Source organism: Chanodichthys erythropterus, chromosome 16, assembly GCF_024489055.1.
Source record: "Chanodichthys erythropterus isolate Z2021 chromosome 16, ASM2448905v1, whole genome shotgun sequence".
In the NCBI taxonomy this organism is placed as follows: Eukaryota; Metazoa; Chordata; class Actinopteri; order Cypriniformes; family Xenocyprididae; genus Chanodichthys; species Chanodichthys erythropterus.
Window position 1 is genome coordinate 30,638,338 of NC_090236.1, and position 23,260 is coordinate 30,661,597.

The following is a 23,260-nucleotide window of genomic DNA, read 5'->3' on the forward strand; positions in this document are numbered from 1 at the left end:
CCTACCTAGAAATACATTAATTCTATGAATAAATAGTTTAGCATGTTTACTGCTGTTGGGAAATCTCCACGTCAGTGAATCTGTATGGAAAGATCGTTGTTTTTAAAGTTGCCTTCAATTCAGAATCTTTTGAGGGTAAACTATGGTGGCCATAGTAAATCAACTATGCCCTCTGCTGGCTGAAGGAAATGGCACTTTATTTGTATGAGATGTCAGCTTGACTGGATGGGAATATTGTATATTTGAACAATGTTATTTTAACATTCCTCTTCCTGACGTGCAATACAGTTGCCCAGGTAACAAAGAGGTGAATGGATGTCAACAGCTTAAAGTAGAACCTCGAGTGAGTGTATGATTTGTATATTAACTGTACATTCAAGGCATTATCAGCTACATCCATTTAGTGTAAAAACACAGGTACACAAGTTGTAATGTTAATTGTACTCAAGTGATTTTTAAAACAAAATGGGCAGGAGCACAAATCCTGCTTTAAGTATTCAAATCGGTGCCTTTTCATAAACAGTAATTTATGAGAAGGCGTTAAGATCTATGGTTTGGTTCAGACAAGTCTGTACAGAAAGTCCTACTTTTTATAGAGTAAAATATGCAAATACAATTAAGTTCTCAGGTTTTTTTTATGTAATCTTTAAAGCCCTAATCTTTCTGTATGTGAAAATTCCTTTTTTTGCTGATGTCAATTCAAAAGGAACAATAAGGTGAGGGAACAAAACACCGGACAGAAGCGCTGCACGATCATGTACTTGCACAAGAATTGAGCAGATTTATCTTTAATACGTTGACTATTGTATGTACATTCGAAAACAGACTTTTTCTGCATATATCAAACTTTTTTCTTTTCTCCATTAAGTTTGGATCCTAGTTTGTGTATCAATGTGATGTTTATAGTTGTACATCTTTTCTTTGAAATAGTGACTGCATTGTTCCAGATACCTAGAACAACCATTAAACAAATAAATGTTTGTACAGGACACAATGAGCGTGTTCTTTAAAGTTAAAACATCGGTAGACCTTCAACCTCATCTTTTAAGTGGTTTAGAAGCTTCATTAGATGTGATGAAAGGACATGGTTGTAGCATATTTCTGATGCATTCGAGAACTCCGATACATGCTTTTACAGTATATAATGAGCAGACTAAAGCGTCACAATAAAGGGATGCCAAGAAATAAATCTCCAAACCAGTGTTTGTGTAAATGATTTTATTTTCACACAGACCCACAGCAGAAATGTTCCAAAACACCTGTAGAGACAAATCAAAAACAAGTTTTAGATAAAAAAAAAAAAAAAAAAAAAAAAAAAGACATTCTTTCCCCCCCCTAACATTTACTTTAAACAGGTTTCATTCCCAACAGGTCTTTTAGAGGATATATCCAAACCTATACCCTACTATGGGATAACCAGTACAATTATGCATAGCATCAGTATCAAGGAAGTAATGCCTAAAGGCCATGCTTCTGAGATTTATAAATGCAATAAAAAGCCCACACAGTATGCAAATTAACAATGAACAAAGTACTACAACACTACTATAATTATGTTGCTTGATGTATTAATGAATGTAATAGTTATTCCATAACACACAAAAAAAATCACTCATGTAACACTTTGATTCTACAAATAACCTGAATCTCACAAATTGCAGGTATGCAAAGTTGAATGCAAATAAGTAATCGTCAAACTTATAAAGAACTAGCCATCTGTTGCCGTCAGGTGCTCACCTAGTGTTCTTAGTTCATCCTTCTGACGAGTCTGTTGATCTGGTCCTCCCTATTTCCTGCATCACCTCCCTCAACAAAGTGGGTGGTCTTCTTGTTCATGCCACCACGAGGAGAGGACAGTTTGAATGGCCAGAGGAAGTTGTTTGCAGCCTTGAAGTTCTTTCCAACAGTGTAGATCTCATGGATGAGATCCTCAACGCAGATGATTCCACACTGACCTGGATATATGCAAATCATGTGACTGAATCCTAATAAATGCTACTACTGTAATACCTAGCGTTCAATAAGGGTGTGCACTGCCTGGTCTTACCAAGGGTCTTCTCAATCAGGGAGTTATCTGTGAGTGCAATGCGCTGCTTCTTGATCTTGCCGAATCCACGCTTGTAGATGAGCTCTCGCACAGATTTAAGGTTGGGGTAGCTAAAAACAAACACAATTGGGCTTTAGCAAGCAGGTAAAGACAATTTTAACATGTTTGTGTGACAGTTGCTGTATTCGGAACCACATACTAATTCCATAATATCTTTCTATGGCAGAAATGGTAAGAGTGATATGCGGTTCCGAATTCAGCCATTGTATCTTGGCACACATTACATTTCACATAAGATTTGCCACAACCTTATAGTAATTTAGTCAATTATTCAATCCCATGTCATTCTAAAACCATTCATTCATCTTCATAACACAAATTAACATTTTTAAATGAAATCACAGATTTCTGACATTCCATTGAAAGTCTATTCAACCACATGTTTATAAAGAAATCAAAATAAAACTATGAATTGAGTGGTTTAATCTTTGGAAGAGATGACTGTTTAAGGACAAATCTGTTCAGCATAAAACAATCACTTCAAAAGACTTGATTCAAATAGATTTAATGGACAATCTCTTTTTAAATTAATTTTGGCTTTTATTCACAAACATTAAAAAAGTGTGTAAAAAAGGTTCCAAAAGGTGAACGAAAATAAAGAATGTCCCATATGACTAATTTTCATATTATGCACTATATTTAAAATCTTCTGAGGCCACACAAAAGCTTTGTGCAAGAGACAGAAAATGCATTCAAATTATGACACCATTGATGGGTCTGTGTTAGATCTGATGTCAAAGCCAACTGGTCATGTAATGACAAAAAGCTCTCAAATATGTGGAGTCTGGAAGCCAGAGTCCCCATTCACTTTTATTATATAAAAGAAAAGGCCAATACATTAAAAAGGTTAGTTCACCCAAAACTGAGAATAATGTAATTTCTCACCCTCTTGCCGTTCCACACCCATAAGACCTTCGTTCATCATCAGAACACAAATTAAGATATTTTTGTTGAAACCCGATGGCTCAGTGAGGCCTGCATAGCCAGCAATGACATTTCATCTTTCAAGATCCATAAATGTACTAAAAAACATTTTTAAATCAGTTCATGCGAGTTCAGTGGTTCAATATTACTATTTTGGGCACAAAAAACAAAAAACAAACAAACAAAAAAAAAAACGTATGAATATAGTGATGGCCAGTAGGCCTGCACGATAAATCGTTATAAAATCGCGATCTCGATTCACCCTGTTCAAGATTTAATTTTTAAATGACTTCGATTAAAAAAAAAAAAAAAAAAATCAGCCTTTATTTTGAAAGGACCGCTCTTCACCCTCAGCCAACGACAAAGCGCCTGTTCACACCAAACGCGAATAGAGCGTCTGGCGCGAATGATTTCAATGTTAAGTCAATGTAAAGACGCGTTTACGCGCACTGGAGGTCTCGCGGCGCGAATGAGGCGTTTCGCGCGAATGGTGCTTTTTGTGCATTTAGCGTTTGACGCGAATTCGCGTCTGACGCCCGAGTTGAAAAATATGAACTTTGGTTAACGCGGCGCGAATTTATGCCAATCAGGAGCCTGCTTGCTGCTGTGGCGGCAGGCCCGCCCGAAGTCACTCATTCAAAATGGAAGAACGACTGATATTATCAGTGAGCAGTCACACAGAGATTTATGACACAAGTTCATACTTCAGACAGGAATAAGAAGGACCTCGCTTGGAAGAGTGTCGGTGAGGAGACTGGGCTACCTGGTAAGTTGTATACACATTTCACTTTTGAGTCACGTAACGTACACGTTTATCGACCCGCAGCCTTCCCGCGACGCTGACTCCTACGCCGCTTTTCTGCTCTCCAGAGCAAATACAAACAAAGCGGTATCTCTCTCGATGAACGCACGATCAAATCAGCCATCTTGCAAACAGACAACCGCCTAGCACTTGCCCCTCCCACAAGATGCGGATTTCGCCTCGGACGCGTGTCAATTTCGCTTCATACGCTTGTTTTTTACGCGCGTCTATTTCGCTCTAGACGCGCGAATACATTCAAAATGTTCTAGCGGCAAACTAGACGCGGTAGACGCGAATTTGACGCTCTACTCGCGTTTGGTGTGAACGCTAGTCTCGTGTTTCACTCGTCAAGCGAGCGCGGTAGTTCTATATTGAAGCCTCTACAGGCTTGTGGTGATGTGCAATGTTCTATAGGTGCCAAAACAAATATTTTTGGTACTTCCAATTTGTTTTGTTTTGTCATGGTTCATGTGTGCAATAAACATTACATTTCATGAGAAAAAAAATCGTTGTAGAGAATCGTGATATCAATTCTAAGCTAAAAAATCGTGATTCATATTTTTCCCAGAATCGTGCAGGCCTAATGGCCAGTTTCAAAACACTGCCTCAGGATGCTTCGGAACGTTATGAATCTTGTGTCGAATCAGCGGTTCGAAGTGCCAAAGTCATGTGATTTCAGCACGTGATTTTTGCCTGTTTGACACGCGATTCAAATCATGATTCGACACAAAAGATTCATAACGCTCTGAAGCTTAATGAAGCAGTGTTTTGAAATTGGCCATCACTATTTAAGACGTTATTTAGTTTTTTTAAATATTCTCATCGCTTTATAATATTAATATTGAACCACTGTACCACTTTAAATATGTTTCTAGTACATTAATGGATCTTGAGAGAAGAAATGTTATTGCTCCCTATGCAGGCCTCACTGAGCCATCGGATTTCAACAAATATATCTTAATGTGTGTTCTGATGATGAAGGTCTTACAGGTGTAGAACTGCTTGAGGGTGAGTAATTAATGACAGAATTTTCATTTTTGGGTGAACTAACCCTTTAAACTTCTCATATTGGTTTGGAGCAACATGAGGGTGATTACAAACAGTAATTTTTGAGCCAAGTATACATTAACGTTCAAAATTGTTGGGTCAGTAAAATTGTTTTTAAAAGAAGTCTCTTATGCTCACCAAGGCAAACAAAAAAAAAACAAACAAAAAAACCTACTGACCTTAACTTTTCAAACAGTAGTTTACCTTGAAGCGTAAGACTGCTATAAATACACCATGGACAGTCACAGTTTTTACATGCTCAACCCAAAACACAGCTTTACGTACCCCCAGGCAATGTAGGGCTCTGCAATTCGGAGCATGTTGATGGTGGCCTTGTTAAGTTTGACAAAGACACCGTTGAAGATCTGGCGGAGACGGAGCAGCTGAAGCACCTTGCGGACTTTGGGGCTGACACCATTGATACTGAGGAAAGACAAGGTATCCCCATCAAAAACTTTCAAAAGACAGCTTCAATAATAATACTACACAGTAGTGGTTTCAGAATATTTGGCTTATTTTTCAAGAGGAATCACCATGGTCGATAAGACGGGGAAAAAAGAGCAACATCATTAACCACCATATGTGAGAAAGCATGGCAGATGATCATTTGAAAGTGGAAAATTTACCCTCTGATCCTGATGACAAATGCCAGCTTGGGCTCAGCTGGGACGTAGTAGTTGCCTGCCTTGCGAGCCATCCTGTTCATGCGGACTTCACGCCTGTACATCTCCCTGTATTCCTTATGGTAAGCTTCAGCTCTCTTGAAGATGAGCTTCCTGGTGACTTTGCGTGCCTATAGGTGAGAGAAGACATGCATTATCAATTCGGGCTCTATGTTGATGCTTTTTTAAAATCAACATTATGTTGACATCTGTTTATAAACAACAAAGCTTGCAAGTAAATTCTAAAACACCAACCTTCTTGTCAGCCATCGCCTTCTTCAGACGCACGGCCTTGATGGCAGCATACCTCTGTCGCCTCTTCAAGAGGCTTTCGGGGACTGAGGGAACCTTCTTCTTTCTAATAAGAAAAAGTAGCACATTTGTCATTTCCCTGGTGAGAGCATTAGGCCTGCATTTTTTTTTTTTAAATTGCAAAATTTGAACACACGGGATCAGGGAAATAAAGTGTGGTTGTGTCTGTTACAATGAATAATCATATATTGAAAATAGAAAAATATCCTGAGTTTGCATACATCAATATGAACTAAATAAAAGCACATTAGGTTAAAACACATCTTTAAATAAATCATAATGCATCAATTTTGCACTTTTTTGTCATTTATGTCTGAGAGATAAAATAAAGGAGTTGAATTCAGCAAGAAAAAGAGGAAAGCTTAGGGGAGATTTAAGCCACTTTGGTTTGTGAATTAAGAATTTTACATACAAGAAAAATAATTAACATATCCAAGGGATAGCAGCTTTGGGTTTTCATAGTAAAAAATAACTTCTTAAAGGATGAAAGTATGGGTAAAAATATAGGAACTTAAATCAGCCCAAAATGTATTGGTTAGCATTAGGCCTGCAGACCAGGCTGTTATAATGACAAACAACTATGTCACGCTTAAACAAAAGGCAACATGTATGAACTACAAAACCCATATATATATATATATAATACATAACATATGACACTATAATCTTAGAATAAAACTTGTGTCTATAAAAATACTAGCGGAATAGCATCATGCTTTCGCCTCAAGTTAGCAATCAGCTAATGACATTTAATAAATACTGTATTGGACGAGGTTATTTCATATCTACAGAACACATTTTGCTACAAAATGCTTATTCGGGAACTTTTTAATGTTACTACATAAAGAGGATTTTCACACGTTGCTCATCCCGGTAAGACTCACGACATTCATATGAAATTTATTGATTCATCATTCCCCGATACTGCCAATTTTCCAATCATTGTACTTAAACATACACATATTGCTCATTAAGACCCCGAACAATATCGTATGAGTTATATTTAATCCGATGTAAGAAGATTCAAATAGCACGGTATCCAACTTACGTTTCACCCGCCATTATCCCCACAGTAAAAGAGGCTTCTACGCATGCGCGGTGAGGTCTTATAAGGTAGGTCCTTCATACTTCCGGTTCCCTATTGGGTCTCTAGATATATTGCCTGAATTTTAAAAATTAATACCGTAATTATTTTACTTTTAGTAGACGTTCTGGTTGAATTGATGTTTTATCTTTAAAATCCATTGAGAAGTACATACGCTGGTAACAGCGCATATAGATATGACGCACAAGCTATGACTACTTTGCATAGCAGGCGGACACGCGCGTGGAAAGTTATGAAGTCAAGGGATTTCGATCATATTTAAAGAGCTGGAGAGCCACAAAAACACACTGTTATGGGCAGATTTCATCCCGTCTTGGAAGTTGAGGGGTCCGGATTTTATTTGCTGCTCGACAGGGTTTTTCTTTGAGCACATCTGCTGTTTGATTTCTTTCTTTGCTGTTGGAACTGAATGTTGCTGTAGTTTGTTTAGTTTGGCGATTGGAAACACAGCGGCACGCGCACATCATGAATATCGTTACTGAATTATTCGTGGTCACTTTTAAAATAATTTGGTCGTTTGTGCTGGCCGGTGGTAAATGGTTTATTCGTCCTCGGGAGAAGAGTGTGGAGGGGCAGGTGTGTGTTATTACTGGGGCTGGAAGCGGTCTCGGGCGGCTCTTTGCCCTGGAGTTTGCCCGGAGACGAGCGATCCTTGTTCTGTGGGACATCAACCGACAGGCTAACGAAGAGACCGCAGAGATGGTGCGGGACATTTACAGAGAACTGAACCCCTCCGCTGGTGAGTTTAGTTTAGAAACTAACGTTACCCTTTCTTCCACTTTTTTTTTTTTTTTTTTATTCTTCCACAATAAAGTCCTATTACTTAACATTAAAGCAATACATTCGTTACCGTGTTTATTACAACTGTTAGTTCGTGTTGGCTCAGTTCCATTAAATATTGACCGATACAACTTTTGGTTTTATTAATGTATTTGTAAATGTTGAAATTTGAAGTGCTTTTTAAGTACAAAAGCACTTCAATTAACCAATTTAATCCCAGGAAATGTATAACTCAATAAAACTTTAAAAAGTCTTAAACTTTGTTAAAGGATTAGTTAACTTTCAAATTAAAATTTCCTGATAACTTACTCACCCCCATGTCATCCAAGATGTTCGTTTTTCTTTCTTCAGTCGAAAAGAAATTAAGGTTTTTGATGAAAACATTCCAGGATTTTTCTCCATATAGTGGACTTCAATGGAGCCCAAACGGTTGAAGGTCATAATTACAGTTTACAGCGATCCCAGATGAGAAATAAGGGTCTTATCTAGAGAAACCATCGCATTTTCTAAAATCTTTTTTTGAATTTTGTACGTTTTAACCATAAATGCTCATCTTGAACTAGCTCTCTTCTTCTCTATTTGAATTCCAGCAGTGTAGACACTGCAAAAGTTTGAACTAAACTGTCATATACAATATGCTTGTGCAAATATATAACAATTAGTTCAGACTTTAACCTGTGGAGGGCAGTAATACACTTAGCAGTGTCTACACTGCCAGAATTCAAATAGAGAAGAAGTGAGCTAGTTCAAGAGAAGTATTTATTGTTAACTTAAATCTTACATAATTTTTTAGAGCAAATGGTTTCTCTAGTTTAGACCCTTATTTCTCGTCTGGGATCGTGTATAACGTTTTGAAGCTGCACTAAAACTGCAATTTGGACCTTCAACAGTTTGGGCTCCATTGAAGTCCACTATATGGAGAGAAATCCTGTAATGTTTTCATCAAAAACCTTAATTTCTTTTCGACTGAAGAAAGAAAAACATGAACATCTTGGATGACATGGAGGTGAGTTCAGGAGATTAATTTGAAAGTGAACTAATCCTTTTAAAGTATGTGTTTTATTACTGGTAGCTGATGAGAATTTAGTGTTTTGCTCAGTTGGTCAGTAATACCCAATATTAAGTTTTAAAATTGGTTTTATATTAAATGGGTTGAATGTTTGCAATACTGTTCTGTTAACACATTTATTCCTTTTTCTTACAGGGTCTTCAGATAGTGTTCAAGAGTTGCCTCTGTTCCAGCTGAAAGTTTACACGTATGTTTGTGATGTTGGTAAACGCGAGAGTGTGTATTCGACCGCAGAGAAGGTGCGCAAAGAGGTGGGCAACATCGACCTGTTGATCAATAATGCTGGAGTTGTCTCAGGACGTCATCTTCTTGAGTGCCCAGATGAGCTTATTGAAAGGACTATGATGGTCAACTGCCATGCTCACTTCTGGGTCAGTATGTGGCTTTGATCAGCACCATTAATGTCAAGTCTTTATTCACACTTTTTGTGTGCGTGTGTGTTAATTTTTTTGATTCTGTATACATTTATATTCGCAGACTACAAAGGCTTTCCTTCCCAAGATGCTGGAGCTGAATCACGGACACATTGTAACTGTTGCCAGTTCACTGGGCTTGTTCACTACTGCTGGTGTGGAGGTAAAAAAAAAAGTCACTTTTTTTCATCTTGTATATAAGTATAATGTACTACAATATGTTGCAAAGATGCAGTTCAGTTAATAACTTTTCTCCTTTTATTGTAGGATTATTGTGCAAGCAAGTTTGGAGCCATTGGCTTCCATGAGTCTTTGAGCCATGAACTGAAAGCAGCTGATAAGGATGGAATAAAGATGACGCTTGTCTGTCCTTTTTTAGTTGACACTGGCATGTTCAAAGGCTGCAAAATTAGGTTTGTGTTTTGTTGTTTTTATTAAATATCTTTAATTTACTTCTGATGCCAAGACTTCTAATTATAATTGTTCCCTTACAATCTTTTTAACCAGGAAAGAAATGGCTCCACTTTTTCCACCGCTAAAGCCAGAGTATTGTGTAAAACAGGCCATGAGAGCTATACTAACAGACCAAGCAATGATCTGCACGCCACGCGTCATGTACATGGTCACCTTCATGAAAACGTAAGTATAATATTTGATGATATTCTTGTTTTATTTAACGGGTATATGTGTAATGGTCTTTAATTTCTCATATCTTGCAGCATTTTGCCATTTGATGCCATTGTGTGCATGTACAGATTTATCGGTGCTGATAAGTGCATGTACCCCTTTCTGGCACAACGGAAGGAGTCCACGAACAACAATGAATCAAAGACTGGAATCTAACTGGTTCTGACTGAGCAGTGCTGCTAAATTCTGTGTAGTTCCTCTGGAACGATGAAAGCTATACATTATGAGTTTTTTCTGATTGACATTTTGCTGTCAAATTTGAGATTTTAAAAATTACAAATGTAGAACACATTTAGCAATTAACTTTAATTATTAAATGTTGTTACTGTAAGATTGCATAAGAAGGCCTGTCACATATTTATATGTATTCACATTTTATTTGTCATGTATTGTTGCTTTCCTCTCAGCATTCCATGACTTTGTCACTTTAGAGGGTTTTATCCTCCTAATAACACTACAACATGCACTACATGTATTGAAAGTATTTCTTCTTGTTGCCTTTTTTGGTCTTGATGTGTTGATGATTTGGATTACACCAATGATTAAGACAAAAGATTAGCAGAAAATGCCATAAGTGCTTATTAAATAAACAGTCTTCATATATCATGTACGGTGTCTTTTTTTTTTTTTTCTAGATTAAAGTAGTGCAAAGTGATAAAGGCATTCCCCCCTTTTTTTGTGCACAAACAAGGTGGAGGCTCAATCTAAAATGTGGTCATGAAAGTTTGATTAAGATATGAAAATTAGGAAAGTTGCAAGGGCTGCCTTTGTGGGAGGAAAGAAAAAACATTCTAGAGCTGTATTTCCCAGTTCTTTATGCATTTAACTGCAGGAAATATTCCAAAGCATTTTACCACTGATAAACTGCTATAATCTCAGTAAAAAAATGTTCCTTGTGAGGCCAGTTTAAAGCATAAAGCAGGCCATTAAAATATATTAAGTATGATTTTCATATATATAAATTCAGGTGAAAATATGGGCTGAAAATATTATCATGTAACTGAAAATCATACAAATTCTGTGAACATTATCACCGAAAAAAAAAATGCATTTAATGCAGAGAAAACATTGCTCAAATAAGATGATTATAATTTGTATTGCATAACTGTTGATTTAAATGTAAAAATATGTAAATTGTTCAACTGCAATGAACAAGACCATACATACTGTATGTATTAATATTTGTTAACATTTATAAAAATACAGATGAAACAGTTAGCCTTGGCTTTTGATACAGTCGATCCTAAAATTCTTCTATCCGACTAGAATGTTTTGTCTGCATTCAGGGAACTTTTCTCAGTTGGTTTAAGTCTTATTTAACAAATAGTAGTTTCTCTGTCAGATTGGGTCATTTTTCTTCATCGCCTGCTCAACTCTCTTGTGGAGTACAGCAGGGTTCAATTCTTGCACCCATTCTTTTTTCTCTGTATTTACTTCCTCTGGGCACCATTTCAGAAAGCATGGTGTATTTCACTGCTATGCAGATGATACCCAAATTTATTTACCTCTGAAACTCAACATAAATGCTGCTCTGGAAACTCTTTTTGCACGCCTAGATGAAGTGAAAATGTGGTTCTCTAAAATGTTTTTGAATGAATCGAAAACTAAGGTTATACTCTTTGGCCCCCATGAAGCATTGACCTAGACTACCCTGCTCCTTTTACCTCATCCTGCATTAAAAAACGTATTCGTGTTGTTTAGGATCAGAACATTAAATTTTAAAAAACAACTAAATTCTTTGATTACTTCTTGCTTTTTTCAGCTACGTCTAAGATTGAATCCTCTGTCTCTGAGAAAACCTTAGAGATTGCGATCCATGCACTTATTACATCTGGCTTGGATTACTGCAACTCTCTTTACTTTGGCATATCCAAATCCTCTATCGCTCGTCTCCAATTAGTGCAAAATGCCTCAGAAGAAAACACAAATTTGATCATGTTACTCCAATCTTGAAATCGCTTCATGGGTTACCTGTGCATTTTAGAATCTAAAATTCTTCTTTTTGTTTTTAAATCTTTAAATAACCAGGCACCAAGCTATTTGTCTGAACTACTCTATCCCTACAGTCCCATGCAAAATCTGAGGTCCAGTGATAAGAGACTTCTCTCTGTGCCCAGATCATGATTAAAGCATAGAGGAGATAGAGCCTTTGCTGCTGGCCCTAGGCTGTGGAACAGCCTCCTGGCCTATATCAGATCAGCACAGTCTTAAACTGTTTTTAAATCTTCTCTTAAAAAATATTTTTTTTCTTAACTTTTAATTAATTGAGAGTGTATGATGGTTTGCTTTGTGTTTTTGTTATTTTTATTTTTTTTTAGACTTTGGTCAGCCATTTGCTGTTTTAAATGTGTTATATAATAACTAATATAATGTTATATAATAACTGATATAATGTTAAAGTCACATGATGAATCAAAGCTCATCAAAAGCAGCTTTTACACAAGCTGAGAAGGTAAATATTATAGTATATAGAAGGTGCAGTGTCATTCAAATACGAAACACCATCATGGTAACACTAACACACATGACACTAAAGTAATGCAATAAACATTCATTTAACAACATAAGAGGTACATAAAACCCTACATTACTGATAAGAAAAAAATGAAAATACATCAAATGTGAATTGTCACGCATGTCAATTTACGGTTTTCACTGTAAATTATGACTTGTTATTTTTCACTTCCAAAACTGTAAATTTAACAGTATTTTACTGTAAAATTACAATAAATGTGAAGTTAGATCTATTACAGTTATTTTATATAGTAAGGATATCTCCCTTATCATTTTTAGTCTTTTACTGTTAAAATCACAACAATCATTTTAGCTCAGTTTTGTTTATTAATTGTATGCAAAAGTAATTTATCCTCTGCCACCCTACACCCAGTCCTATCACTAACACCCCTGTATGGATGTGACTACATAATGAATAGCCGACGAATGAGTCTTTCCCTGCCCACTCACTTGCGGAAATACCAGTGACCATCGGAGAGAATTATCAGACGTCCTTATCAATGGAATGAGAGAAACAGGGAATCACATTCAAATGCCATCAGACTGATTCTAAATACATACACTTGTTCCTGGCCAGAGGGAAAATGGGATTCCTCTCAATTGTCAGTGATAGTCAAATCAGGAATGAGCTCACAGTAGTTTGGTCTTTAGTTCACACTGCCTGCAGAAATACATTTACAGTAGGAAGTGTTTTTGACAATCTTTTTAAATATATAGCAAATAATGCTGTTTGTTTTTCAGAATCCTGACTACAAAGTGGATTTTTTTCTCTTTAATGTTGTGAAAGTGTTGAAATGATCCAAATGACATTACGTAATCTTGCTTCATACGGATTATTAAGATGCCAGTGTTACTAAACATTGTTTCATGTCACAGCCTAACAAAAAAACAGGAACATGGACTGACAATTCAGTGAATAAAAGCCAACAAGCAACGCCTGTCTGTTGGTTAGATAACTCCACTTTCAGCCTAAATACCACAAAACAATAATGAACCCCTTGTACAAACTCAAAAAGTATGCAGCATATCCCTAATTAGAGATGACAGCATAAAAGATTGATTGGTCGATGTGTAGCAGCTCATTGTAAGGTGTTTGTGATGTGCTTTCACTGGAGTCTGTTGAATCAGTTATTAATTATGCACTGACGATTATTTTGATTTACTATTAATTGCTTTGAGATTACATTTGACAAGTTACACATTCATCTTCACCTCCACCTAATTTAGCTGTGGGTGTTTGCAGCAAAAATCTTAAGAAACAACTAAGTTTTGTTATCATTAAAAATAGTTTAACATTTTTTGATTTGCAATACTCCTGTTTTATCAAATTAAAAAAACTAAAGAGTTTCAGTTTATACTTGCATCACTGCCAGTAATGTTGGTTTGGCAGACAGCTCCCCTGTTGGGCTCCCCCATTGGTAGACCCCTCTGACTAATAGGCTCAGACCTGCTCTGTTAACTCCCCTGGAAATGAACAAGCATGAGAGATCACTGATCCACAGTCAATCCCGTTCCCTTTACCAGGAAATGACACCCACTCCCACCGCTCATTTGGATGATACCATTACATTGCCAATGCAATGATGTCAGAGACATGTTTCAAGATATATCAGATATCCTACGAGGAAAATCCTAAGCATTGGAATTCCGTCTGACGGAAGAGAAAAAGAGATGACTGTACTGTTCATCAGACAGAGGACTTTAGAATCACATCTGTATAAACAGCTCAGAAACATTCCAGACAATTTTTTTTTATTTAGCTTGATCTTTATTTAGTTTCAACAGATGATTCACCAAAATAAGACGCACATCAAGAACAGAAAACATACCTCCAGCTGAGTAAAAATACTATAAGGATAATTTTTGATGACTAGCATGCGGAGGACCAAATTACTCAAAAGGAAATAATTAAATAAATAATGAATTCAATAAAACAACAATTAAATGTACAAGTTTATTCTGAAATAATTAAATAATTGTTATAAAACGGATAGTTCCGGCCCTTGATTCTGATTGGTTGAGTCGCGTTCGAAGCCGTTGTAAAATCCCCGAAAACACACAGCTGACCGCATTACAGAAGTATCGCTGCGCCACTGAATGTGTATGTTGCTAGAAACCACTCTTAGCAATGTAAATATGTTTGTTTTCTATTCATTTAGTTAATTAAAGCTGCATTATGTAGAAGAGTAAGTATTGTGAGAGAGATATTGAGTGACCGATTGTATTACCTCTATTCAAATTTAGCATTTTCCTTCAGGTCAGTCCTATATTCATAATAAAAATCAGTTTGAATGTTCCGTGCAATCTTGTTCTTTTAACATTTAATAGGTTCCCCCATGCCCTGCTGACACTGACAGCTCTAGTCGAAGCATTTGTCATTTGTGTCTTTCAATATACAATTCAATATTCAATTTTCAATAAAAGTCTTTGCGACTGAGTGACTCGCTCATAAAGACAATCTTTGCCGCCATCTAATGGCATAATAATGTAACTTCTGTTGCTGTTCACGTTCAAGGACTATTTTTTTCCAACGGGGGAAGTCTTTTAATGATTTTACTTCATGAAAGTTGCATTGATACATATTTTTTGGTGTTAATATTATTTGTATTGTGTGGTAACCATTTTATAAAAGCAATAAGCCCCGTGAAGCTGTGAGTCATGCCTAACAATGCCGCTTAGCTGTTATAAATTCACAGTAAACCATGTCTTCTTGGGGGTTATTGATTTATTAAATGATTAATTTAATTAATTATTAATTACATAATTAAATAAATCAATCAATACATTTATTTATTTATTTAATAAAATTCCATGAAAATAACATTTATTTCTCATTTTACATGTATACACAGACTTTTCATGGAACGTTAGGTCATGAATATTTGCCTCAAAAGTCATGGAAATTTATTGGTAGAAATGTGTATGAACGCTGTAAAAAGAGCTATCCAAGTAAAGTTGATTTGACTTGACTTTTGAGACGAAAAAGACACCCACAACCAGTGTAGACAGGGTGTAAATTAAAACCTCTACAAGCAACATTATTCATAATCTGTGTTATTAGCACTGTCATATATAACATAGCTGGTAAAACACCAGGTTGGACCTTAGTTTACCTGTGACTTTATCAATATAGATGGTTTCTATTGGAACAGTCAAGCCCTCATGTCATTCTAAACACATAATACCTTCATTCATTTTCGGAACGCAAATTAAGATATTTTTGATGAAATCCGAGGGCTCACATGTAAAGTGTCGGCCAATACTGAGCCACATAATTTAACACACACAAATTGGTTATTGGTTTGGAATGTGATTTTAACTTTAGTTGCATTGAAAAAGATCATTTATATGCTCATGGCTTATTTGAAAGCATTGTATTTAGAATTGGCTGTTTACTTGATGGATTAAGGGATGTTTGAGATGTTTAAAGCAAGGTTAAACAAAAATATAAAGTTATGAAACTTATCTTTGCCCTGAGTCAAAACTATTTGATCTGGAATAAATAACAAATTTGTAATATCATTTACACTTTCTACATTTCATTTACATATGTGGTCACTAAATACTGCTGAATGCAAATATTACTGCATTGTGGGACCACACATATCAGCCTCCTAAATGCTAAGCAGAGGGATGGAGCGGCCAAATATGGGAAATTCTGTGACATCCAGTGCAGGATCCTTTGGATTGGGCCGTGGATTAGGCAGCTTCCACATGAACTTCTGGGGCGGCCAAGAGAGCTCTGCCTAAAGTCGGCTGTGACAGGGGATTGTTGCACTGCACCGTTTGACAAGTCAGGCTCGGACCAGATGCCATCATAAATCTTCTCCAGGTCGTTGGGTTCTGGAAAGCGTCTGCACAACAACACGAATAACAGCACTCCCAGAAACCACACAGTAGCTGGTTTAACGTGATATTTGTGTAGCACTCAGGTGGGCAGTACTCCTCTGTGCCTGAAAGAAAGAGATTTCTGATGAGTAATCTTGAAATACTACAACGTGTTTTCTCTGAATCCAATATAGCATCATTAAATAATTTAGTTGTTTGATTCACAACATTGGTGCGTCAAAAGTGAGTTCAATCCGTGGCCAAACCAGGATTGACCAAGTCCTGAACTACAGGTTTGGTGCATAAAACATACCACAGAAGAGGTCATAGGTGGATTCTTGCGGGAGATCTACACACCCGAAATCGATCAGTTTGACCTCAAGTTGTTCTGTGTTGATCAGCAGGTTCTCCAGTTTAATGTCGCTGTGGAAAACTCCACAGCGACAGCACATGTGAGTGGCCATTGTTGTCTGTGTCATTATAAATCGTGCTGCTTCCTCATTGAGGAAGCCTTCCTGACTGTTCAAAAGAGCCAGCAGATCATGGCAGAATGGGGGATGCTCCAAGACCATGATGTATTGGTCAGGTTGGTCCTGCCAGTCCAACAGCTCAATGATCTCTGGAACTTTAGGACCCCTGTTAACAAGGGTTAACAGACCGATCTCTCATGGAAGGGGTGTGGGATGACCAGGATAGAAGAAAGATCATTGTTAGTTGGAGGATTTTTATAAAATTTTAGAATAAGAATTTATGTCCAGTTTTGCTCAAATTGAAAAAACACAGCAAGTGTCGCCTACTTACAATGTTGATGTATTCCGTGCTGTAGCGAGTCTTTCCTTCCACTTTAATACAATTTAATAGCATGAAAAAACATAGCCTAAACATAAAAGGCTGAAAGATGCAATTTACCAAAATCCGTATCATGTCTCATGTAATCGCTCAATCAGCGTTTCAGCGACGGAAAGACGTCAATAAAACAACTTATGTCACTTAACCTTGCATTTACCTGAAGAAAGTTATCCAATGTTCGCAGTTTGTTAGTTAGCTATAAAAAACACTAGAGAGGAGCTTACTGTAAATGATATGTATGCTTGAATGTGTCATAGTGTTTAAGAACCGTACAGTGTATGAGAGGGTTCCCTGTATTTACAGCATGGTTCCTCAATTAGTTTTCACCAGGGGCCAAATTCTGCCAACAATACAAAGCCAAGGGCCACGAGTGGTCGACCAATTAAGTTGTTGTTTTTTTTCGATGGCCAATATAAAGTCGATATATAATATGTATAATTTATATTTATTTTAATTCATATTTAATAAATTAGAAATATGAAAATTTAAACTAAATGAATGAATTAAAATTTAAATTAAAAAAAATAAATATATCCTTAAAATAAACATGCTTATATCTTGGCAACTTCTTGCCAAGGTAACACTAATTTTACAGCACAATGAAAATATAGGATGAATATGACATATTGGGCAACTGGATATAGCGCAGCATATTTTAAAATCAAGGATTTAAAGTTTGTCGATCGCGTCTCCAGTGAAGCTGAACTCTCCAGTCCGCATTCACTTCACACGGACCGACTGTCGTTATACACGACTTCATAATAGACAGATATTCAGATATTTGTTTTAATGATCAGTAGCGGCTCCTGGTCATAAATTTAGGTAGGGCAGATTCTGGGTCTTAGCGCTATTTATGATAACCATTTTGTAAACTTTATATTCTAATCGCTAAACGCATCAGACTTTTGGCACAATTCTAATGTCTTTGCGTTATTCAGCCTGAGGGTGGCGCTCTAATGACGATTGACAGACTTCAGTAGCTTAAACACACACGATAAACGCTTAGAATGCCATCTTTGAATTGCTTAATGTGTATTTAATCTTGTATTTACATTGTGTTTACACTTTGTTGTTCACAAATATATATATATGACATTCTATCAGATTGAATGCGATGATTTGAGGAACATTTTTTGGTCCTGAGACTTCCACATAAGATATTACGTATTTTTTTTTTTTTTATTTACGCCACTTCGATCAGGCTATTAATTGCCATCAGGATGTGAAGAGAGTGTCAACCAGAATAACAAAAGGTTTTTAAGAAAAAAATCGCTTTCCTTACCTTTAAGTGTTTTGGGCCAGTGTTTTCCAGGACTGGAAAAGTATTCATCAATTTTCCAGGTGTTCCAGGACGCATGGGATCAAAAGTAGTTTTTTTTTTTTTTTTTTTTTTTTTGAAAAAAATTAATTATTTTATTCAAACAGGAATCCATTAATGTTAGTGAAGACTGACATTTCTACAAAATAAATAAAAATATGTTGCTCTTTTGAATTCTATTATAGTCAGAAAATCATGATCATTAAGCAGTACAACTCTTGAGCACCAAATCAGCATATTAGAATGATTTCTGAAGGATCATGTGACACTGAAGACTGGAGTCTTGTGAATGATGCTGAAAATTCTGCTTTGACATTACAGGAATAAAAATGTATTAAAATAGAAAACATTTGTTTTAAACTTTAATCATTTTTGATCAAATAAATATAACTTTGAATTTAAAAAAAAAAAAAAATCTTACTGAGCCCAAACTTTTGAACGGTAGTGTAAATGAGTAGTTTACCTCTTTGCTGAACAAATATGAACGTGAATGTAAATATATCTGCTCACTTGACATTACTATACTTCCCTCTAGTGGACAGATCAGCATTCAATCACAAGCTACCATAAATACTGAAGTGTGTACTTTACATACTTCTCTTATATCAAACAGTCTGTTGACAATTTTGAAAATGACTTCATTATTCAAAACAATATACATTTATAAAGTAGTCTAATTAAAATACATGACAGGATTTCAAAATATATTACTTTAATAAGAACATTTGTTTTAAATAAAGTTAAATAAAGTTTTAACAAAACAATGAAGACAAACTTTACGTTTTCTAAAGCTAACTATTTAAAAGAATCTTACCCAGCACAGCAGGATACAACCAATTAATCAAACAGACCATTTTAATATAACTAGAGCTTTACATAAAAGATAAAGTGATTATGCCTAAAAAGTTATCTCGTTTTAACTACACAAAATGTGGGTCTATCTATAAAGCCAGTGCTTAAACCTTAACCCATAAAGCATTTCTTTGTGTAATTCCAAATTACCCTTAAGATCATATAATATGATCAACACCCTGCATCTAATCTGTACGTATCTGTAAATATGACATTTATCAGAATAGTACTATACAGCAAACTCAGCTACAAAATTCAACTTAAATGGCTTATTAGGGAAAAGGACCAAAGGTGCAGGACACCTATAGTTTTGTTTTAAAAGAAACTATGTTTTTTAAGTATATAGATAAAATATTCATGAACAAATGTGCCCTGTTTGAATTTCACAGTGCATAACCAAGCAAGGAAAAGATAAACATCTGTCTCTGCTTTTGATTATTGATCCATTACATTACAATAGTTTTCTTTTAAAGGGGTCATGACATAGATTTATTTTTATTTAATATGTTTCTTGAGGTTCACTTATAATGTTAATAAAGTGTTTCTGCACAATATATGGAGAGGCAGCTCCAGTTTTAGGGCGTGTCAGCAAACAGCCACTATTATGATTGGCTAACGTCATTGCATAAGAAACAGTATCAATGCCCATTCGCTATTGCATGCGAGTAAGTGTTGAAAACATTCATATAAAATCGACACTTAAAGACAAAGCATTGTGAAATAATTTACTTGTGTTTTGTGATGCAGCTACTTTCAGATCTAATAAAGTTGGCTTTGCAAACTCTCCATTACACCATGCTTTGCTTACAAAACAAAATGCTCTGAACAAACATAATCCTCAGACATGATCCAGGACGTTATTAAAATAAACCATTCACTTGTTTCCGACGCTGGGATCCTTGTGAAGTCTATACAGAGATCTTCCATTCGTCCTGTTGTCGACAGACTCAAGCACCTGGAGTATGTCAGAAACTGAACGCACATTTGTATACTGTATCCAGTGTAGACAGCATCAGTCATTAAAATGGGATCTATTTGCTTTTGATGCAACAACGCTGCATCCAGTCAGTGTAGGCAAATGTCAGCCATTAAGCCAATGAATGCCAGTGGGCGGGGCCTATGGTGCATTGACGTATAACTATAACTTTTGCCTGTGACACGTCACCTAATATCAGAACGAGACAGTTTGGGAGCTTGATTGTATCAATGCTTTGTTTATAACGAGGAGTACGTTTTAAGATATGAAACTTGCAGGATGTTTTAAGGTACAAAGACCTCTGATGTCAAAAGATCAAAGCAAATTTGATTTCTCATGTCATGATCCCTTTAATTCCAAACCCACATTGAAGATATTATTGCACAAACGGTGAAAACCCTTAGAAGTTTATGAAAGAAAACAATACAACGTAAATCAAATAACCGATTTAAAAAAGAAAAATGCCCACATCTTGCTTCCATCAAAATATACTTGCCGGGTGGGTTACATTCCTGCAGTTTTATGCACTTCTTGCAGTCAGCAGAAGTGTACGCCTAATCCATATATAAATCACCATCCCAGGGTCTGCTGGTTCAGTCTTAACTCAAAGACTGTATCATAAAGTACTTGATGCACTTGTAAAAGTCTGTTTATGTATCAAAATGGTGTTTATACTAGCATGTATCATCTGTAACACAAACAAAAGAAGGAGGCATGAAATAACTATACAGAGAGAGCAAAGAAAACGAAGTTATTTGATCTTATCTGCTTCAATACAAACTCACATGGAAAGAGGAGATAATTGGATACACTCACCATGATACCACCACTTAGTTTTCTTTGGATTCTTATTACATGTCTTTACATAAAATGAGTTATCTGGAGGACGTCTCTGAAACAACAGCAACAGCTCATTAGACAACCATAATGAATTTCATTTACCTTTTCCGATTTGGTAAACTAAAAGGTTAAGTTTACCTTTTCTTTGCAGCTTGACAGCATGCTGATAATGCTTAAACAAACAGACTGCACAGAGAGAGCTGGTGACCAGTCTTCCGTTAAAATAGATAAACAGATGTGACCGTTGCTATAGACGTGCGGATGGATGGGTATATTCTCTCCAGTGAACATTACCTATAGAAACAATATTTATTAGCAACAATCATTCAGCTTTGATACCAAAAAATACAACAACAACAACAACAACATATTTAAGAAGATTACCTGAGGTGAATCAAAAGGATATCGACCACTGAATTTGAACAGGAGTTGAAACTTCTCCCCTTCATAAAGAGTACCTTGAGCACCTTCCATATCTATTAACCACCTGGACAAACACAAAAATACAACCATTGATTCACTGCTTTGATTCAAATAAATATAAATGAAGCCATTCAATACAGAAATTAACTGGTTTAAAGGGTTTAAAGGCACCCAGACATGAAAATTGGCATAATTTACTCACCCTCATGTCCTCGTTTCAAATTCATAAAACACAAGTGAAGATATTTTAATGAAACCTGAGCAATTTCTGTCCCTCCATTTAGAGTACTTTCCACTTTGATGATTGAAAAAGTTCATATAAAACACGCTTTGCTCACACAAGCACGTTTAAAAGTCTGTTTATCATGTTTAAAGTGCTCTATTTTATGTGTGTCGGTCAAAGTTTAAAATAAAAGTTGTTTCTCTTCAGAAATGATCTCTTTATGAAAAATGTTTGGTTACAAGGACTTTCAATGGAGGGACAGAAATCCCTCAGGTTTCATTAAAAATATTTTCATTTGTTTTTTTAAAAGTGGGGGAAGATAAATGTGAGCTTGCAGAGGTATGGTTTAAGTGGACTAAATGATCGGAGAATCTGACATAAAGTCTTTTGTTTTCACCGGAAGATCCAGTTACGACAATTTTGTGAAACATTACAAGATCAAACTTAAAAAAGGAACATGCACAGATGAATTGTTTACAATAAGATCTATAACATGCATTTATAAAATAGATGATTTTTCATGTCTACTTCAAGGAAAGGTTGCAAACTGTCAAACATATAATCCAACTGACTGCTTAGTCTTGCTTATTTGCACATCTTACAACTTACTCAGTGATTGTGTTCTGGACACTTCTCTCATTTAGTGTCATTCCAGGAGGTGGATCACTTTGCAATGCCATCAACTCCTTTTGTAATCGCTTCTAGGAAGTGAAAATAACTTGAGTTAAGGCACAACTGAAAGTAAATACAGGACAGCCCCTTTACATCAATTTAAACGACTAATTCATCATTTTAACGCACAGTGTGTGATTTTAAACCATTCATCTTTATTAAATCCAAATGTCTGAAAAGTACTGGGAAACACAACTAGCAAAGCAGACTGCTAACACCGAGCTAGTCAAACAAACGATTCGCAATGCTATAGAAACTAGCGATTAAGCATCATGACGATTGTTTACAGCTCCGGAAGAACTCTGCTACATAATAATTCTCGTTTCACATCCCGTTTATAACTATCGTCTCCTACCGCCACAACTGTGATGTGACGGCACAGAGTTTGTTGGGCTGTCAGACTGACTGAACGTTAGCTTACAAAGTAAACAAATGTGCGTACGAATGAAACAGCTGACTTTCCTGTGTTCAGATCACCACAGGCAGGGACACAGGACGAAACCCGGTACGTGTCACTGCTATGTGTGTAAAAAAAACGGTTTACATTGTTATTTGAAAATAGTTGCTTGTGTATGTAGGAAGATACTCACCTGCATAGACGCCATGATGGAAAACCCCTGTAGAGAGGCGATTGGCCGAATGACGTCTGATCAGATCTTTTTTCTTTTTTTTTCACGGAACCGCAATGCAACAATATTCACAGTTTGAAACAATGTGTAGGGCAAGGCACTAACTTACAGGTGAACATACTAAAATCCTCTTTTATAAGATAAAATAGTGTAAAATACTATTTTTCATAAGAAACTACAAAACAATTGTATTGTAACATGATGCGTCATTTCAACTGGGAGACAGGG

General features: G+C 36.1%; 3 protein-coding genes and 1 non-coding gene across 5 annotated transcripts; 1 reads left to right on the top strand and 3 right to left on the bottom strand.

The window, feature by feature from the left end:
* Positions 1-1,203: 1,203 nt before the first annotated feature.
* rpl7 (ribosomal protein L7) lies at positions 1,204-6,944 on the bottom strand. Its single transcript, XM_067362344.1, has 7 exons — positions 6,903-6,944; positions 5,798-5,900; positions 5,507-5,673; positions 5,166-5,303; positions 2,048-2,157; positions 1,738-1,955; positions 1,204-1,259 (listed from the first exon to the last, which is right to left on the bottom strand). Exons 1-6 carry the CDS (start codon positions 6,914-6,916, stop codon positions 1,747-1,749), a joined length of 741 nt encoding a protein of 246 aa, XP_067218445.1. The 5' UTR covers positions 6,917-6,944; the 3' UTR covers positions 1,204-1,259; positions 1,738-1,746.
* LOC137003971 (small nucleolar SNORD12/SNORD106) lies at positions 5,370-5,460 on the bottom strand. The gene has a single exon (XR_010892067.1). It is a non-coding gene; the product is annotated as a small nucleolar SNORD12/SNORD106 (small nucleolar RNA).
* Positions 6,945-7,020: 76 nt separating the features above from the next.
* On the top strand, positions 7,021-10,530 carry rdh10b (retinol dehydrogenase 10b). Its single transcript, XM_067362910.1, has 6 exons — positions 7,021-7,698; positions 8,944-9,179; positions 9,286-9,384; positions 9,489-9,634; positions 9,729-9,860; positions 9,941-10,530. Exons 1-6 carry the CDS (start codon positions 7,425-7,427, stop codon positions 10,062-10,064), a joined length of 1,011 nt encoding a protein of 336 aa, XP_067219011.1. The 5' UTR covers positions 7,021-7,424; the 3' UTR covers positions 10,065-10,530.
* A 3,778-nt stretch (positions 10,531-14,308) lies between these two features.
* Positions 14,309-23,048, bottom strand: ube2wa (ubiquitin conjugating enzyme E2 Wa). 2 transcript variants are annotated; one of them, XM_067362770.1, is made up of 7 exons: positions 22,994-23,048; positions 22,341-22,432; positions 21,470-21,572; positions 21,224-21,379; positions 21,062-21,137; positions 16,564-20,933; positions 14,309-16,375 (listed from the first exon to the last, which is right to left on the bottom strand). In XM_067362770.1, the coding sequence occupies exons 1-6, from the start codon at positions 23,006-23,008 to the stop codon at positions 20,920-20,922; spliced, it is 456 nt and encodes a 151-aa protein (XP_067218871.1). In that variant the 5' UTR covers positions 23,009-23,048; the 3' UTR covers positions 14,309-16,375; positions 16,564-20,919. The 2 variants fall into 2 exon arrangements, with proteins under 2 accessions (XP_067218871.1, XP_067218870.1); XM_067362769.1 differs by lacking the exons at positions 21,062-21,137; positions 21,224-21,379; positions 21,470-21,572; positions 22,341-22,432; positions 22,994-23,048 and having other exon boundaries at positions 16,564-20,905.
* Positions 23,049-23,260: the final 212 nt, after the last annotated feature.

Bases quoted from the DNA above. Each gene is read 5' to 3' on its own strand.
- rdh10b (XM_067362910.1), top strand. From the start codon at position 7,425: ATGAATATCGTTACTGAATTATTCGTGGTCACTTTTAAAATAATTTGG. The intron at 7,699-8,943 runs GTGAGTTTAGTT...TTTTTCTTACAG, and splicing joins AGAACTGAACCCCTCCGCTG to GGTCTTCAGATAGTGTTCAA. The intron at 9,635-9,728 runs GTTTGTGTTTTG...CTTTTTAACCAG, and splicing joins TTCAAAGGCTGCAAAATTAG to GAAAGAAATGGCTCCACTTT.
- ube2wa (XM_067362769.1), bottom strand. From the start codon at position 16,822: ATGGTCTTGGAGCATCCCCCATTCTGCCATGATCTGCTGGCTCTTTTG. The intron at 16,376-16,563 runs GTATGTTTTATG...TCTTTCTTTCAG, and splicing joins CACCTATGACCTCTTCTGTG to GCACAGAGGAGTACTGCCCA.
- rpl7 (XM_067362344.1), bottom strand. The intron at 5,674-5,797 runs GTTGGTGTTTTA...TCTCACCTATAG, and splicing joins AGGCGATGGCTGACAAGAAG to GCACGCAAAGTCACCAGGAA. The intron at 1,956-2,047 runs GTAAGACCAGGC...GCATATATCCAG, and splicing joins CCTGATTGAGAAGACCCTTG to GTCAGTGTGGAATCATCTGC.